The sequence below is a fragment of the Anopheles darlingi genome, chromosome 2, assembly GCF_943734745.1.
Source record: "Anopheles darlingi chromosome 2, idAnoDarlMG_H_01, whole genome shotgun sequence".
Taxonomy (NCBI): Eukaryota; Metazoa; Arthropoda; class Insecta; order Diptera; family Culicidae; genus Anopheles; species Anopheles darlingi.
In genome coordinates this window covers 6,940,001-6,955,478 of record NC_064874.1, presented here as the reverse complement: position 1 = coordinate 6,955,478, position 15,478 = coordinate 6,940,001, and the positions used below count along the sequence as shown (strand labels likewise).

Sequence of the window (15,478 nt, the reverse complement as noted above, 5' to 3'; positions counted from 1 at the left end):
TCGCTACAGACATTTCATCCTGAGGATCAACTTCAAGACTAACTCGACTGACTTGAACGACCACTACTTATGCCTCACACACATAACATAGGAACCAACTGCACAGCCTTTCTTATCACTTTATCTGTTGCCTTAGTTACTGATTAGCTCTTTTGTTTCTTATCTCCTGACACAGTAGAATCTCGCCTACTAGATGCGTCTCGGCAGACGATGGTACATACTTTGACCGACATTCGAATTCCTCTTGGGCTTCGAAGGCACTGCTTCCATCTAGCGCGTGCGGCGCACATAGCACTGAGCACACAGTAGGTCTAGTTTTAGAGCGGTTACAGTGGTTACATTGTGCACCACCTGCGGTGATCGTATTTAGTAGAAAATGGTTCAATCCTGTAAGGCAAGGCCCATCGGGGAAGTTCTTTCATTAAAAGCAGATTTTAAACGTTTAAAGATTTAAACTCTAAATACTCCTTCTGATAAAGTATCTCCATCATGTCGATGCGATATCATGCTGTTGAATGGTGATTATACGTTGATCACGACCGTTGGTTGGAAGACGACAGTGGACGAAGAAGTATCTCCTTCATATGTAGCATTAGCGCGGTTTCCTGTTTCCTGTGCCCGCCCAATCTCACTAAACGGTCACCAAAAAGCACCTCTAGGTATCACGTACTTGCATAGAACTGTACCCTATTCTTGTTGTGTAAACCAATTACACCATTCATCGAATTGAGTAATAAAAATCAAATGCCATATCGACGATCTGCGATCTCTTATTTCTACCGAGTATCGGGCCCCATTCCGGTGAGTCGGCTGCGTCTTCGTTTTACAAACATTTACTAGGAACTCAGCTACTGTGTACATAGCGAACAAAAGCGTTGGTTCTGTATTTCCTGTGTTGTTTTTACGATTACATTTCCTAATTCATATGAGATGCAACTTTATTAGTATTTTAATTCATCACTCTTTAAGTTTTTATCTCATTCACACCTAAATTCCTTGAATCATCATTGCATTTATGCAATCCCTTTGAAGTAATAGATCCCTTCTAGAGTGTATATTGCTCCCTTTCTAATGTAAATTGCTGCCAAGTGCATCAAAATCTTCCTCGGAATATTTCATGTAAACCGACCAATTACCGGGATTGACTTCCCCATCGCTTATATAAGAAAAAAATATAACGAACGGACGCTCATGAACATTTAAATGCTGGATCTTTCAATCCATTTGGATCAATTGCGATCGTCGCACTCGTGATGAGTTCCATTATTTGAAGCTTCAACTTTGCCTGCGTCACTGGACAGCGTATGTTTCGCACGAACTTTGCGAAGCTGAGGTACAGCAGCTCTATATCTGAATTCCCGTTCGATTCTTGTAGCGCTGATGTAATTTCTGTTTCTGCTGGTGGTTTCGAGGTACTAGATACCTCCAGAGACCCTCCTTTGCGTGTTGGTTGCATGTGTCTTTGGAGGAACTGCATCGGTTTCCATTTCTCCTCCTGCTTCCAATTACGGTTCACTTGTCCCTTGGAGCCGCTGCTTCGTTTTAAGTAGCGCAAGTACATGTCTCGAAGGGATTTCCATTTCCGTTTGGCGACAATCGCTAGAATAGTGACGTACAAGAGAAAACCGGTAGTGTGCCGGAATATCTGGAAAGCAGCAGTTAGTCAACTTACGTGCAATACCAATTTCGGACGCTATTGTCTTCCAAGTCTTTTCTTTTTTTGACAAACTATTATAGAAACGGTGTGATTTGTCGTATAAAAACGGGTAAAAGCGTACACGCGCGATCAGACTCTTGGAGATTTTATCCATTTTATCGTCACTTTTTGCACAAAACCACAGCTGGTCTCTTATTTGTCTTATTGGTTCAATTGTTCACTCACTCACTCCAATGCTTTCGTATTAAAAGCAATCAATATAAACAGCTATAAATGAAGGAAATTAATAGTTATTTATTTGTATGAGTGCATAAACTGTGCGAAAATCATCAAGTTAAAAAGCTGTAGCACAATTCCGTTGTATTACCACCACGGTTCGACTTCCTCGTCAGGCTCGTTTTCACTCGCGCTCTCCTCACTAATCATCGATATATCAAGAGTTACATCTGGGTCGTTGTTTTCGTTTATGGAATACATGCGCTTCTTTCTTCTCATTGTAGCCTTTCGCTTCCTCGTGGCTTCGGGCTTCCAATTCTTTACGACCTGATAGACTACATCCGCCGCCTCCCAGTACGTCAGCTTGAGATCCGAATAGCGTGCCGTTCGGTACAGCAAGTTAATCGTGTTTTTATAGTTTTTGATTGGAATTTTGTTGCTCGTTTTACCGGCCCAGCAGCACTGTGCTATGAAGAGCCGGTCAAAGAACTTGTCCGCCAGCTGCAAACAAGCGGTCCGGCCGCCCCCTTCCAGATAGCCCACGGCTTTGATCACGGACACGATGAACGCTTTATCGGCGGCCTTCGCTTCCAGCTCCTCTAGCTCGGCCAAACTCTTCACTTGCGAGAACGGCATCGGGGGTTTAATGATCGGTATTGCGTATGGCGTTTCACTTTTCTTGATCAACTTTAGCGCTTTCTCTACAAGCGCGCCAACGGATGGGTCCAACGCCGACATCGAGAGATCGTCACCCTGCTGTCCTTGGTCCGCCTCTTCCGAGTCCGTTAACGGTGGTGTCGAGGCACTGCGCGCCATATCAGCTTCCAGCAGGAGTTCCGTTTCGCTGGGTACATCCGGAAGCTTGACGATGCCCATGCTTTTCTCCAATTCGGCGATTTCCGACAACACTTGTCTCACCAGAGTGGCAATCTCGGCTGAGTGTGCATTTCCCGGTTCGGTCTGCTGATGTCGATAGACCAACGCCGGACTTCCCCCCGCTGGGAACGATGAAGCCGTTTGCTGTTGGACGGAGAACTGTTGCGGTGCTTGCTGCTGGAGTGTAAACTGTTGGCCTCCCGTACTGGTCGGCACTATCTTTATGATGTAGTTACCCGTTAAGGGCGGTAGATTTGGGGGCAGCCCGGACATGATTAACAGTAACTAACCGACATCTGTAATCAAAAGCAGAATAATTCCCTTTTACCGGTGGTGTTTCAGAATCTTCTTGAGATACGCGTTCGCGTTCTCGCGTTCTTCTTCTTCAATGAGGATTTCCCAAGCACGCCTTGAATTCAGCTTCACGAAATTCACGAAAATTCACGAAAGTGAAAAGTTCCCGCAACCTAACCTCCAAACCAAAACAACGGTGCAGGGTAGTAGTCCATTTTACGCTTAAATTTTTTATTTTTACCGACAATTATGCTTTTTTTTGACAAAATGCTTATACTTTACCGACCATCACTGTGTAGATGCGTGTGAGCAGGACAAAACACCAACAACCGCTCTGCCGTTTTTTTAGTGATTTTGGAGGGAAATGGTAAATTTTCCAGGAAAATCGGAATCCTGCAGTGTTTTCCTCCGGAAATCGTGGATTTTTCACAGCATCGACCGTGACCGGGATAATCATGGACCCGAATATCCATGAAATAGTGCGGCAAGTGTTTGCCGAGACCAGGAGCATCGAAAACGCTTTGCATTTCATGACAAACTCCATCGCAGCAGATCCGTTGGTGGAAAGCGGTGTCGGAGGCGCCAGGTCTGGAAAAGGCATGTGGTCGAGACGAAACAAACAGTACAAACCCCCGGAATTCACCGCGCCTCATGGCACTAGCATCGACGACCAGCCAAGCGCTGCGAAACGAAGAAAACTGGACAGCAATGCCGTGGAGTCCATCAACGTAGAAAAGCTGCTAAGCCCAACTACTAGGAAAACTCCCGCGGCAACTAGCACCGAGGCAACGGACAAAGTCCTTGGAACGGTCGATGCCATACTGCAGAAGGCGCTAGAGGTTGTATGGCTAACGAGCAACGCTCCCGCACTGAAACACCCGATGCCATTCAATCCCGTGCGGAATCTGATCGAACTGCAGCGACTGGAAATAAAGGCGGAGGGTGGAAAACTGCTAAAATATGTCTTGAGAGCTATCGACGTTGTCAAGGGCAACGGCCGAATGGTTGGTTGTCGTATTGTGGACTTCTTCTTCGAAAGGACCTTCCTGATGCAGTGTGATTGGTTTGCCAACGACAAGTCTGCCCCATCCAGGACGATACCACTTTCAGAATACACCAATACGATCGGGCTTTTCCATGAGGTGATCCTTCGGTCTGACCCGGACTTTACGCTGGAAGAGACGGAACAGTTTTTGCAATCTTGCTTGGTCGAAATAAGGAAAAAGCTAGAACAGGACGCCGCTACAGAGGCAATCGGCCAGGATGAGGAACACCTAGATCAGAGCATCGTAATCGAAGAGACTGTCGTCAGCGAAAGTGAGATCGAGGAAGTTGCCGTACCATGGTGGACATAGGATCGGTTCGTTATGGTTGATAGATTACTTAGATTAACCTGAGCACAACCGTACAAATAGGTCAAATAAATGTACAATGCGTGGCATCCTTTTTCAACGGTGCATGAAACCATAATTACCTTTTTAAAAAAAAGCTGTTCGTTTTTGGATTGCAACTTTGATTTGATTTAAATTAAACCGATTTCCTATCACAAAGTTTATTCATTATGGAAAACATACACAAGGCTGTACAGTAATAGGGGCCACACGATAACGTTGCAGCATGATCAGCACGTTGCTCTACTCAATCACCTCCACAATTTCGTAAACCACCGGTTGCGCTTCATCGTCGACTTGTTCGAACTGTGCAGCAGATTCCTGGTCTGTTGTCGTGTCGTCTTTCTCCTCCTGATTTTGGTAGCGGGTTCGCCAATGATCTCTACGCCCGATCCAACGTTTTGTGACCGATTTCCTCAGCAAACTTGCTGAATGGCGATGTTTAGCATTTCGCGTGCAAAAACTCAGGAAACGCTCAAACTCTTCGTACTGATAAGCCGGATCCGAATAGAGAACCGCGCGGTAGAACAGCTGCAGGATGTTTTCATAATTTTTAAGTCCAATTTTACCTCTCTTCGATCCCCTCGATGCGCCGGACCAGGAACAATGCAACAGAAAGGATCGATCAAAGATTCGATCTACTATCTGCAGACACGCATTCCTACCGCCTCCCCTTATTGACCCAACAGCATTGATGAAGGATATAATGATACTACGCTGGTTAGCAATCTTCTCAAGCTCATCTAACTCGGCCAAACATGTTACCGGTGCAAATGGCATCGCATTTCGGGCGCGGGACACCGGTCGATACTGCTGCCTCCATACTGGTCGTTGAATTTTTCGTTTTGTAACGATTGTTTTAAGTCCTCGTATTTGGCTCCGCTGCTTAGTAATTCTGATGCACCGCTGGAGAAATGCTTTCGTCTCCTCGAGAGGGAACGACAGATCCGAGTACCGTACTACGCTATGAAAAAGATTGATGGTGTTCTCATACGTTCCGAGGGGAATTTCGCCACTTTTCATTCTTGTCCAGGAGCACAGCAACAGGAAAGACGGATCGAAAAACCGATCCATTATCTCTAGACACGCAGCAGGACCACCTCCCAGGATGCATCCGATCGCTTTCACGACCGAAACGATAAAGCTTTGATCCGTGGCCTTCGCTTCCAACCACTCCAGATCGTCCAAACATTTCAGCGGAGCAAATGGTTGTTCCGGATTGAACTCGACCACCCGGATGATCCTATCGTCAACTGGTTCGACCAGCGCTTGATCCAGATCGTTCAGTTCACCTTCTGCATCCGTGTCGCCAGCAATCGTGCTGTTAACCGTTTCATTTGCACTTCCCGGTGATGCCCCCGTGCTTTTAACTCTCCGCTTTGCAACCGGTTTCCTCATACGGCGGCACTCGAGCCGCTGTTTGGAGTTCTTCAAACACGTCCGAAGAAATAGTTTCGCCTGATCGAAGCCGAAATGCAGATCTGACTGACGAATTGCGTGGTAGAACAGCTTCATCGTGTTTGGATAGTTCCTTAAGGCTATTTTGCCGGCCATTTTCTCCGTCTTCGGTGTGCCGTTTGGCTCGTCCCGTTTGGTTCTCGACGTGCCCGTCCACGAGGCCTGCATTAGGAAACCACGATCGAAGAAGCGATCCACTAACTGAAGGCACGCAGTCCGTGCTCCTCCTTCTACGGTCCCTATCGCTTTTATGACGCACAAGATGAATGTCTGGTCAGAGGCCTGTCTCTCGAGCGCATCCAGCTCGGCCAAGCTGGCGACTGGCGAGAACGGCATCGGTGGTCTGTCAATGGTTATGTGGTGCAGTTTCAATGGCTGTTTCTTGGACCGCGATTTGGCGTTGCTGAGGCACCACTGAAGAAACTGTTTCGCTTCTATCAGACCATACTCGAGATCAGAATAAAGAACAGCTCGATAGAAGAGGTTGATCGTGTGACAGAACATGCTCAAGGGTATTTTCCGTGCTTCTCCCTCCTTACTGATGCCGGCCCACGAGCAGTGGGTCAGGAAGTTGCGGTCGAAAAACTGATCCACCATCTGTAATGCAACGGCACGGCCCCTTCCGTGCACACGACCTATCGATCGGAGGACGGAAACGACGAACGACTTATCGGCCGCCTGTTTTTCCAACGCATTAAGCTCGGACAAGCACTTAATCGGTGTGAACATTTTCATAGGATATATCTCAATCATCTCATGCTCAAGCTTATCTTTTGCCATCGTCATGTTGGTCTCTTGCTCCACATCGTGCGCTTCTCCGGCGGTTTCTACACTCAGCGACAAATCTTCCTCTGAAGTGTAATAAATGGAAGGATCGAAATCGGCCACCGATTTGGAAGCCAAAATCCGAGGCGCTTTACGGTTGTATGGTTCACCTCTCCCATTCGAAACGCCTCGTCTACGGCGCTTGGTAGCCGATTTCCGCAGCTTAAGAAAATCGCGACGCTGTGAGGCGTTCCTCAGACAATCGTGCAGAAACGAAGTAGCCTGATCAAAGGTGAATTCCGGATCCGAGTAGAGCACGGTACGGTAGAAGAGGTCTATCGTGTTGATGTAGTCCCGCAGAGCTATCTTTTTATCCCTCTGGTTAAAATGTGGGGGTTTGGGCCGAGAAGATCCCGTCCACGAGACATTCAGCAGGAATGAGCGATCGAAAAACTGGTCCACGATTTGCAGACAAACCGTCCGTCCACCGCCATCTATGTGTCCTATCCATTCGATCACGGGCGTAATGAAAGCTGGATTGGCCGCCTTTGACTCCAGCTGCGCAAGATCATACAAAGAGTTCACCAGAGCAAATGGTCGCACAGGTTTGGGTGTAATAGCGAGCATAAGTCGATCGTCAATATCGTAGCTTTCCTCTTTCACGCTAGGAATGAGCACGCTAGGAATGAGCACGCTAGGAATGAGTTTGTACTGTGTTTTGTACTGCTGCTCTTCCACTAGTGTCTCTTGTATCTCTTGTATCTCTTGTGTCTCCTGCTCCTCTTGATTCACTTGTTCCCCTAGTTGCTCTAGTTCCTCGAGCTCTTCTTGTTCTTCTAGTTCCTGTGGTTCCTCTTGTTGCTCTTGCCTCTCTTGCTCCTCTTGTTCGCCTTGAACGTCTTGAACTTCTTGCACTTCGAGAACCTCGAGCTCATCCTGAATCTCTTGTATCTCTTGCATATCTTGTATCTCTTGGATATCTTGGACCTCTGGGATCTCTTGGATGTGGTGGACCTCTTGTAGCGCGTGTACCGATTGTACTTCTTCCACCTCTTGTATCCCTTGTTCTTGTAGTAGTTCTTGGTCCTCATAGGCTTCTGGTTCCCGTATTACTATTTCCTCCATTACTTCATACTGATCTTCGGGAAACTCGTCATCTGCTCTCGATAAGGCCTGGGGTGACTCAACTTTATCTGCTGATTTATTCGACCCACACTCCGACTTGATCTCCGGCTCCACTGCCAGTCCCAGATGCTCGAGCACCATGCGCATCCCGCTCGAAAGATATTTTAACTCATGCAGCACTTCTTCCAGTACATTTTGAATCCCATCCGCCTGAGATACGGATGTGTTCCAGCCCGTGTTTGGTTTAGTACGCCCAAATACATTCGCCATAGCGAATGACCTTATGTGCTAATCCTAAAACAAAAGCGATTAGAACAACCTTTGAAGCGTAAATTTAATCCAACAACCGACATACTCGATTAGTCTTCCGTCCGTGCGAGATTTTAAACACTTTGGCTACTTTAGCGTCGATTTATAAAGCCACAAAGCCTAGCCAAAAAACTGAGTTTGACAGTTGACAGCTGTCTCTGTCGGCGGCGCTAGCTTGCGCTCTCTTTCCCTCCAAGGACAATTCGAAAATCCCGTGATATCCTTCGCGTGAACTGGATAGAAGATAAAAGACTTACACTACCGATACTATTCTGTTCTCTTAGAGGACAGTTTGTTAGATTTATTAATGAGGTACTTCACTTCAGTGGCTTCGCTCTATTCCCTTTCCGCCTTCCCTTCTTACCACCCTCGAACGGATCGTCATCATCTTCCGAGCGGTTGTGATCGCTCGCACCGTGAGCCGCCTTGCCCGATCTCTTCGCCTGCTGATCCCACTCGTGTTTCAATTCCTGCAGCATGGCAGGAGTCAGCAGTCCTTGAGCCAGCAACCGTTCCGTCAGCCGACCACGGGTCCCACTCGCACCCGTTTCTCGGTAGTATTTGCTCTTGCGTTGCCGCATCACGAACGAATCCTCATCCGGCGTATTGGTCGAGACGGCCGTCTCGGAGTTCTTGAGCAGCTTCGTGATCTGGAATACGCCCTGCTGGATGATATCGTCCAGTTCCCGTTGTATGTCACGCACAAGCTTCTCGTCGGGAAACAGATCAGGAAAACGATAGCTCAGCCACAGGTACAAATCCAGCACGTCGAACACTGCCTCTAGATGCACGAGATCAATGATTGTGCGAGGTAGCTGGAACGGCCAACCACACTGATTGCATAGCCAATCGAATGTGACCGGTTCGTTACGGCTGTAGCGGCGCGCATACTTGAGAAACATCGAACACACGAACGGCATGTTGCGGTTGATCGGGGCGCAGCAGAATATATAACGCGCTCGCAAGGGCAGCGGCACGTGCTGGATCGTTTCCGCGAGGAACTTGAAGTCTTCCGTGTTACACATGAAGTACAGTGAATCGTCAACCGTGCTGAGGGATACGAAAATCTCCATCAGGTTGCTGAGCGTCGCATTCGGTAGATGGTAGGCGTAGAGTTCGATCATGTCAGCGGTCGGGTGCAGGCCAGCCTGCGACAAGGGTTCAGGCGTTTGGGCTAGAATACCACGCAGTGTTGGTAGATCTTCCGCTTTGAACGTCGTCACGAAGCCTTCCTCCCACTTCATACCATACCGACCGGCACGACCGGCGATCTGAAGCGCTTGCGAAACCGAAATCGTGTCCATCTCCTTTTCGCCCTTCTGATTCATGGTCGGTTTGATCATCGAGTAGAAGATAACACGACGTATGCTCAGGTTGAGACCCATGCCGATTGCATCGGTTGCGACCAGCACCTTACAGCTGTTGTTGGGGTCATTAAATTTGGCCGCCTGTGCAAGCTTCGTTCCGGGTGGTAATCCACCGTAGATGACCGCGACCTCCTTGCCGCGTGCTTCTATCTCACGGGAAACGGAGTAGATATCATTTTTGCTAAAGCAAACGATACAGTCACCAGGTTGCACGTTGTCTAGCGTTATAAGCGCTTGATCCTCGATGTGAAACGGTGTCAGACGCTTGTAGTTCCGCACCTCCATCGATTCGTGGGTCGTCTCGCAGAGCTTCTGTAATAAATCGGCGGTGCCCGGTTCACCGCACACGTGTATCTCTTCCGCCATCAAGCCAAGGAATGCCCGCGTCCAAGCCCAACCACGGCCAACATCCTTCAACAGCTGAATTTCGTCAATTACCGCTACTTCATCTGTAAAGAAGATTCACAATGATTGAGCAAACTGTATGCAAGCACACACAGCTGCACTTACAAGGCGTGTTGATCGAAGTCATTTCGACCGTGCAAGCAACGTGAGCCGACGGTTTACCCTCTGGGTTGGCAAACTTTCGCTCCTCACCCGTCACCAGATCGCACGGTGTGCCGCGCTGATTGCTCTTGTTGTACACCTCACTAGCCAGCAGCTTCAGCGGTCCACAGTAAACGCCCGATTTCGCAGACAGAAAGCGTTCCATCGCGTGGTACGTTTTGCCCGAGTTGGTCGGCCCGGAGTGAAAGATGACCTTCCGGTTCATACCGCGAGCATTCGGGTACCAGTTGGCGGGCTGCCGCAAGTCCGAGATCTTCTTCAAATCATCCATACATTCGAGATGCGGAAATATTTGTTTCACGTGCCGCAAAAAGTACGGAAAGATATCATCGACATGCCCGGCGCCCTGCAGAATATCGCTCAGCACAACATGCAAATCGGCCGGCAGTGCATCCGTCTCGAGGCAGTACTTTCGGAAGCTAACGAACGCTTGCTGCTGCAGGTTTGCTGCAAGAGAACGATTTAAAGCGCAGCAGATGCCGGATTATAAATAAACACTGGCCAGAATGAAATGGGGATGAGGTTCTACTTACAGTCGATTCCATTTTCGAGACAGAGGAATTTGATTTCTTTGCGATTGCTAAAGCTCAAGATCACCTTCAACATTTCGGCCTTATCGAGTGTTCCGGTAAGCTCGGCGCCCACATTAATATCATCCGGGCTCGGGCGAATCGGAATCGGTGTAAACAGTCGGCTATCGTCCTTTTTTCCGCGGAACGCCAGCATCACCTGTGAGCCGCCCGGGTGTGCACCGACACTCGGTCTTACCGTGCGTCTCGAGCCCAGCAGTGTCCGGAAACATTGCCGCAATCTGTGGCCAGTTTTCCACATTTCTATCCTTATTCCGTCGTTCACGAGATAGTATTGTATAATTCCATGGGAGGAAGAACGCCGGTGGAGTCCGCCTTTGGCGGAGATCGTACGTGCCAGTCTTTCTCACCAAGGTACTTTAAAAAGACAGGTAGCATCTTAACCGCTTTGACAGGTCACCATTTTGAATTTGTTTGACATTCATAGGAGGGCGCTTTTATAAACAAAACCACGTGAGTTTCAAGAAGAAGAAGAAGAAGATGTGGGCAAGTTTGGTGGTTTTATCAGGGAAAGTACTTGATTTCACTCTTTTTCGAATGTTCAAATGATTCATCTCTCTATTTAAGATCATTCGAGCGACCGAGTTGTGTTTTACAGCGAGTGAGCACGGTCCAGGAACGCTAGCTAGCTCTTGTTCTAGGCCGGGTGGCAAGACCTACGGACCGATACCATATTGAAACACTAGGAAGAATTTTGAGAATATTTGCATAAACTTCAACTTTCGTGCCACTTTTCGTGAATTTGAACTGTCGTAATACCACAGAAAAGCGAAAACAGCTCCGAAAGGAGCGTTCCCGAAGTAAACATCCCACCATCCCGTGAATGTCAAACTCTGAAGTTTTTTCTAAAATAAAATCGGGGATTTGTTCTGGATAAAGCTACCTGTCTTTTTAAAGTACCTTGTTTCTCACTATAGAATGACGTTGTGAGCTGTCAATCTTGCATTCCGATCAAGGTACTTTAAAAAGACAGGTAGCTTTATCCAGAACAAATCCCCGATTTTATTTTAGAAAAAACTTCAGAGTTTGACATTCACGGGATGGTGGGATGTTTACTTCGGGAACGCTCCTTTCGGAGCTGTTTTCGCTTTTCTGTGGTATTACGACAGTTCAAATTCACGAAAAGTGGCACGAAAGTTGAAGTTTATGCAAATATTCTCAAAATTCTTCCTAGTGTTTCAATATGGTATCGGTCCGTAGGTCTTGCCACCCGGCCTAGAACAAGAGCTAGCTAGCGTTCCTGGACCGTGCTCACTCGCTGTAAAACACAACTCGGTCGCTCGAATGATCTTAAATAGAGAGATGAATCATTTGAACATTCGAAAAAGAGTGAAATCAAGTACTTTCCCTGATAAAACCACCAAACTTGCCCACATCTTCTTCTTCTTCTTCTTGAAACTCACGTGGTTTTGTTTATAAAAGCGCCCTCCTATGAATGTCAAACAAATTCAAAATGGTGACCTGTCAAAGCGGTTAAGATGCTACCTGTCTTTTTAAAGTACCTTGATTCCGATGAATCATAACAAAACAAACATCCAAGGTCGTCGAAAAAAGAGTTTGAAGAGGATTTTCAGGGAAATTGCGAAAATTTAAAGTAAAGGAAATTCCGTGTTCGTTCGGTAAAAGCACCAGTAGACAGTGGTTGCGGTAGCTCTTTCAAATCACACAATCGACCACCATGGGACTCTTCGGTAAATCGCAGGAACGAAACCCGAAAGATATGGTATGTGTTGAGGTGCAGCTTTAATTGGATCCCATTCCGGGATGCACGACACCAGATTCCTACACACGACTCTTCGTTTCGTAGGTGCAAGAGTGGTCCTCGAAGTTACGCAAGGAAACGTTCGCCCTCGACCGACAGATACGGTCGATTCAGCGCGAAGAGGACAAGATCAAACGGACGCTGAAGGAGGCGGCCAAAAAGAACGACAAAGAGGTTTGCACAATCCTGGCAAAAGAGCTAATCCGGTCCCGGAAGGCGGTTAACAAAATTTACACCAGTAAAGCGCACATCAATTCGGTGCAGCTGCAGATGAAGAACCAGCTGGCGACGATACGGGTCGCCGGTTCACTGTCCAAATCGACCGAGGTCATGCAGGCGATGCAGGCACTCGTCAAGCTACCCGAGGTGGCCGCGTCGATGCGCGAAATGTCCAAGGAGATGATGAAGGCCGGCATTATCGAGGAAATGATCGACGAAACGATGGAATCGCTCGAGGATGTCGAGGAGATGGAGCAGGAGGCACAGAAGGAAATCGACAATGTGCTCTGGGAGATCACGGCCGGAAAGCTGGGCGAAGCGCCAGCCACACCACAGGCCAATCCCAACAAAGAGGAACCAACGACGTCGCAGGTGGCCGAGGAAGAGGACGACGAGGACGATATGAAGGAGATGCAAAGCCGGCTGGAAGCGTTGCGCTCATGAGCATAACGCACTCTCATTGACCATTAAGCTGCAGAGTGCAGTCTCCTGTTTGTGCAGCCGTTTTGTGGTACAAAACACCTAATACACTTACCATGTTCGTGATGAATCGTTTTCCAGCTTATTTTTTGTCGGAGTATTAACTACCCCTTATCTCTATGTAACCAAAAGTCGCTGATCACGGATCGGTGCAGCGGTGTTGACTCGAGAGCATCTAGAATAAACCACAGTTGTCCTTCAAAGCATTTCAGGCCCGTTGTCGGTTGTTCAAACAAACGTCTCAAGCGTATCCTTTAGTGTGCTGCTTTGCGGATTAACCTAATGTACGGCGAATAAGTGAAAACAGCACTTTCCTATTTGTTTGTTTGTCCATTTTATTACTGCAACAAATGCTATAAAATACTTAGTTTCCATTTGTTCATTATCTGCCTTTCTGTGAGTTTTTTTGGGGACTGGTGAGGGTTGGCAAAGATTCCCGATTGATTTTGCACACACACACGCACACACACACACGTACTGTATGGTTTAAAATCTGCATCTGTTCTATGCTCCACTCCATGTCGGGCCCATTATCTCCCCGTGGCGCTAATGCAGCATCATCACGAGCACCATATGCTGCTGCTGCTCCGCTATTGCTTCTCAGCCCGGGTTCTTCTTCCCCACCGCTGTCTCTTAGCATCGAAGCGAACAAACAAACTATCTAGCTAACAAATAAAACAAATCAAAGGAAAAGAAAAGAAAGAATGAAGACACCCACGGAGGACCACGGATTCGTGGACCCTCTTTAAAAACGCGGTACACAATCGTACTATCTCTCTTATGTATGCTCTCTCCCTTCCAATCTCCATATACGTATTATTCACAGTCTCTAGCATTCCTTTCACCGTAAAAGGACGCCATTATGTACCGCCGGCATGCGGCACGTGCACGTGCATTCACACATTTTACCACCAGCGTCACTTCCTGTTTCGTTTCGTTATTCGTTGCGATGTGATGTTGCGATAATATGTTCAGGGGTGGTCCGAAATATGAGTTTACCCCGCCCCTTAACCCCTTTATCCTGTTCACTTCTGTTTCGTGCCTTTTCCCCGTTTTGATTCTTGGCCTTTCGTATATCTCGAGCTCCTAGAGCTCTTATCGTTCAAGCTCGGACCCTAGCGCGACGTATTCAACGAACGAAAGAGCACAGCTGCTATGAAACCTATCGCTTCTACTCTAGACAATCCTCTCCTGCAGTAAATTGCCACCTCACATTTGGCCGCCACAATGTTGGAAAGGAGAAAGGTTTGGATTGGTTTGATACCTAAGGCGTGTAAGTGTAGTGCATGCCGGAGATGTAACTTGCGAAGTAGATAGAAAACTGAAATGAAATAAATCCTTTCACAAAGACTTCCACAAAGCAAAACGTATCCTATCGCCGCCCTGGTTGCCACCATCTTGATTGCGCGCATCGGTTAATAAATATCTAATAATCACATTGTTTCCATCATTTTTCCTTCCGCGATTCCTCTCTCCATGCTGTACGGGACCAACAGACCTGTGTTGCGGCTAGTTCATGCTACTGCTGCTGCTGCTGCTGCTGATGCTCTTGCTTATTTGTTTACTGGAGGAGTTGACCCACTTAGAAGCAGTTGCTTTTGCGAGTCTCCCCTAATATAGGATAAGTTCAGTCGTTCAGATAAAAATGTCAGCACCTCACATCCGGGCCCATTCAAGCGATTGCAAACAGGGTATTTAGTGCACACAATCTAAGTGCAATGGCGGCGATCGATAGCAGAAAAACAAATCATAAAAGAAGGGGGTAGATGTGGTGACCATGGAACGAATCACCAACCTCGTGATGTGTGAGCGAGACTCGTACTGTGGGCAGTGCGATAGGGATAGGGTAGGATCGTTTGATCACTCCGCTACACGTTTACTTCCTTCTAGTAGCACTGCACAGCGTAAATGAGTATTTTTAAACGTAGTTTCTCGTTACAAATGTAGACTTTTGCTGCATGTATAAAGATCAGAAAATGGGTTCGTTCAAACCAAGCTGTACCCTGTCCAGTATGAAAAGGGAAACGATTCGGTAGCATCGGTAACGCAAAATCGCTATGAGGAGTTTACATAAAAAGAAATAATGGTACCGCAGGTTTGAACACTCGGTGCAGCCCTAGCGATCGAGGTTGCCCATCGATATGTTATGATATGACGTCAGCGTGTGCCAATGCACGAAGCATGGGATGGTAGGCAAACGGACCGCAAAGGGAAACATTGGAGATCAATTTTGTGTTAAAATCGCAGACCGAGGAACGAACACACACTAACGAGCATTAGCACTAGTTGTAACCAAACCGAGGACTAGCAGCATATTTCTCACTCTCATTATAGGGCTGTTGCTGCTCCCTCTCCAAAGCCAAACGATCGACCGGTTAGGCGTCCCGCCGGCCGGTTGAGCG

At 47.5% G+C, this 15,478-nt stretch overlaps 5 protein-coding genes and 1 long non-coding RNA gene across 7 annotated transcripts in view; 1 reads left to right on the top strand and 5 right to left on the bottom strand.

Moving 5' to 3' along the window:
• Nucleotides 1-840: 840 nt before the first annotated feature.
• Nucleotides 841-3,219, bottom strand: LOC125951240 (uncharacterized). Its single transcript, XR_007468773.1, has 3 exons — nt 3,078-3,219; nt 1,673-1,924; nt 841-1,599 (listed from the first exon to the last, which is right to left on the bottom strand). It is a non-coding gene; the product is annotated as an uncharacterized LOC125951240 (long non-coding RNA).
• On the bottom strand, nt 1,941-3,082 carry LOC125951189 (uncharacterized). Its single transcript, XM_049679849.1, has one exon. The coding sequence runs from the start codon at nt 3,020-3,022 to the stop codon at nt 2,021-2,023; it is 1,002 nt and encodes a 333-aa protein (XP_049535806.1). The 5' UTR covers nt 3,023-3,082; the 3' UTR covers nt 1,941-2,020.
• A 1,444-nt stretch (nt 3,220-4,663) lies between the features above and the next one.
• On the bottom strand, nt 4,664-8,194 carry LOC125951105 (uncharacterized). The gene is made up of 2 exons (XM_049679684.1): nt 8,138-8,194; nt 4,664-8,076 (listed from the first exon to the last, which is right to left on the bottom strand). Exon 2 carries the CDS (start codon nt 8,050-8,052, stop codon nt 4,678-4,680), a length of 3,375 nt encoding a protein of 1,124 aa, XP_049535641.1. The 5' UTR covers nt 8,053-8,076; nt 8,138-8,194; the 3' UTR covers nt 4,664-4,677.
• A 142-nt stretch (nt 8,195-8,336) lies between these two features.
• Nucleotides 8,337-10,939, bottom strand: LOC125951121 (ATP-dependent RNA helicase SUV3 homolog, mitochondrial). Its single transcript, XM_049679723.1, has 3 exons — nt 10,559-10,939; nt 9,969-10,472; nt 8,337-9,907 (listed from the first exon to the last, which is right to left on the bottom strand). The coding sequence occupies exons 1-3, from the start codon at nt 10,854-10,856 to the stop codon at nt 8,409-8,411; spliced, it is 2,301 nt and encodes a 766-aa protein (XP_049535680.1). The 5' UTR covers nt 10,857-10,939; the 3' UTR covers nt 8,337-8,408.
• Nucleotides 10,940-12,127: 1,188 nt separating this feature from the next.
• On the top strand, nt 12,128-13,282 carry LOC125951209 (charged multivesicular body protein 3). The gene is made up of 2 exons (XM_049679876.1): nt 12,128-12,338; nt 12,423-13,282. Exons 1-2 carry the CDS (start codon nt 12,294-12,296, stop codon nt 13,038-13,040), a joined length of 663 nt encoding a protein of 220 aa, XP_049535833.1. The 5' UTR covers nt 12,128-12,293; the 3' UTR covers nt 13,041-13,282.
• A 1,804-nt stretch (nt 13,283-15,086) lies between these two features.
• The window catches only part of LOC125951096 (attractin), a 7,075-nt gene continuing 6,683 nt past the window's right edge, over nt 15,087-15,478 (bottom strand). For both annotated transcript variants that reach the window (XM_049679655.1, XM_049679656.1), the window contains one exon: nt 15,087-15,478. This exon is cut by the window's right edge. The gene's annotated coding sequence lies outside the window, so the exon portion shown is untranslated.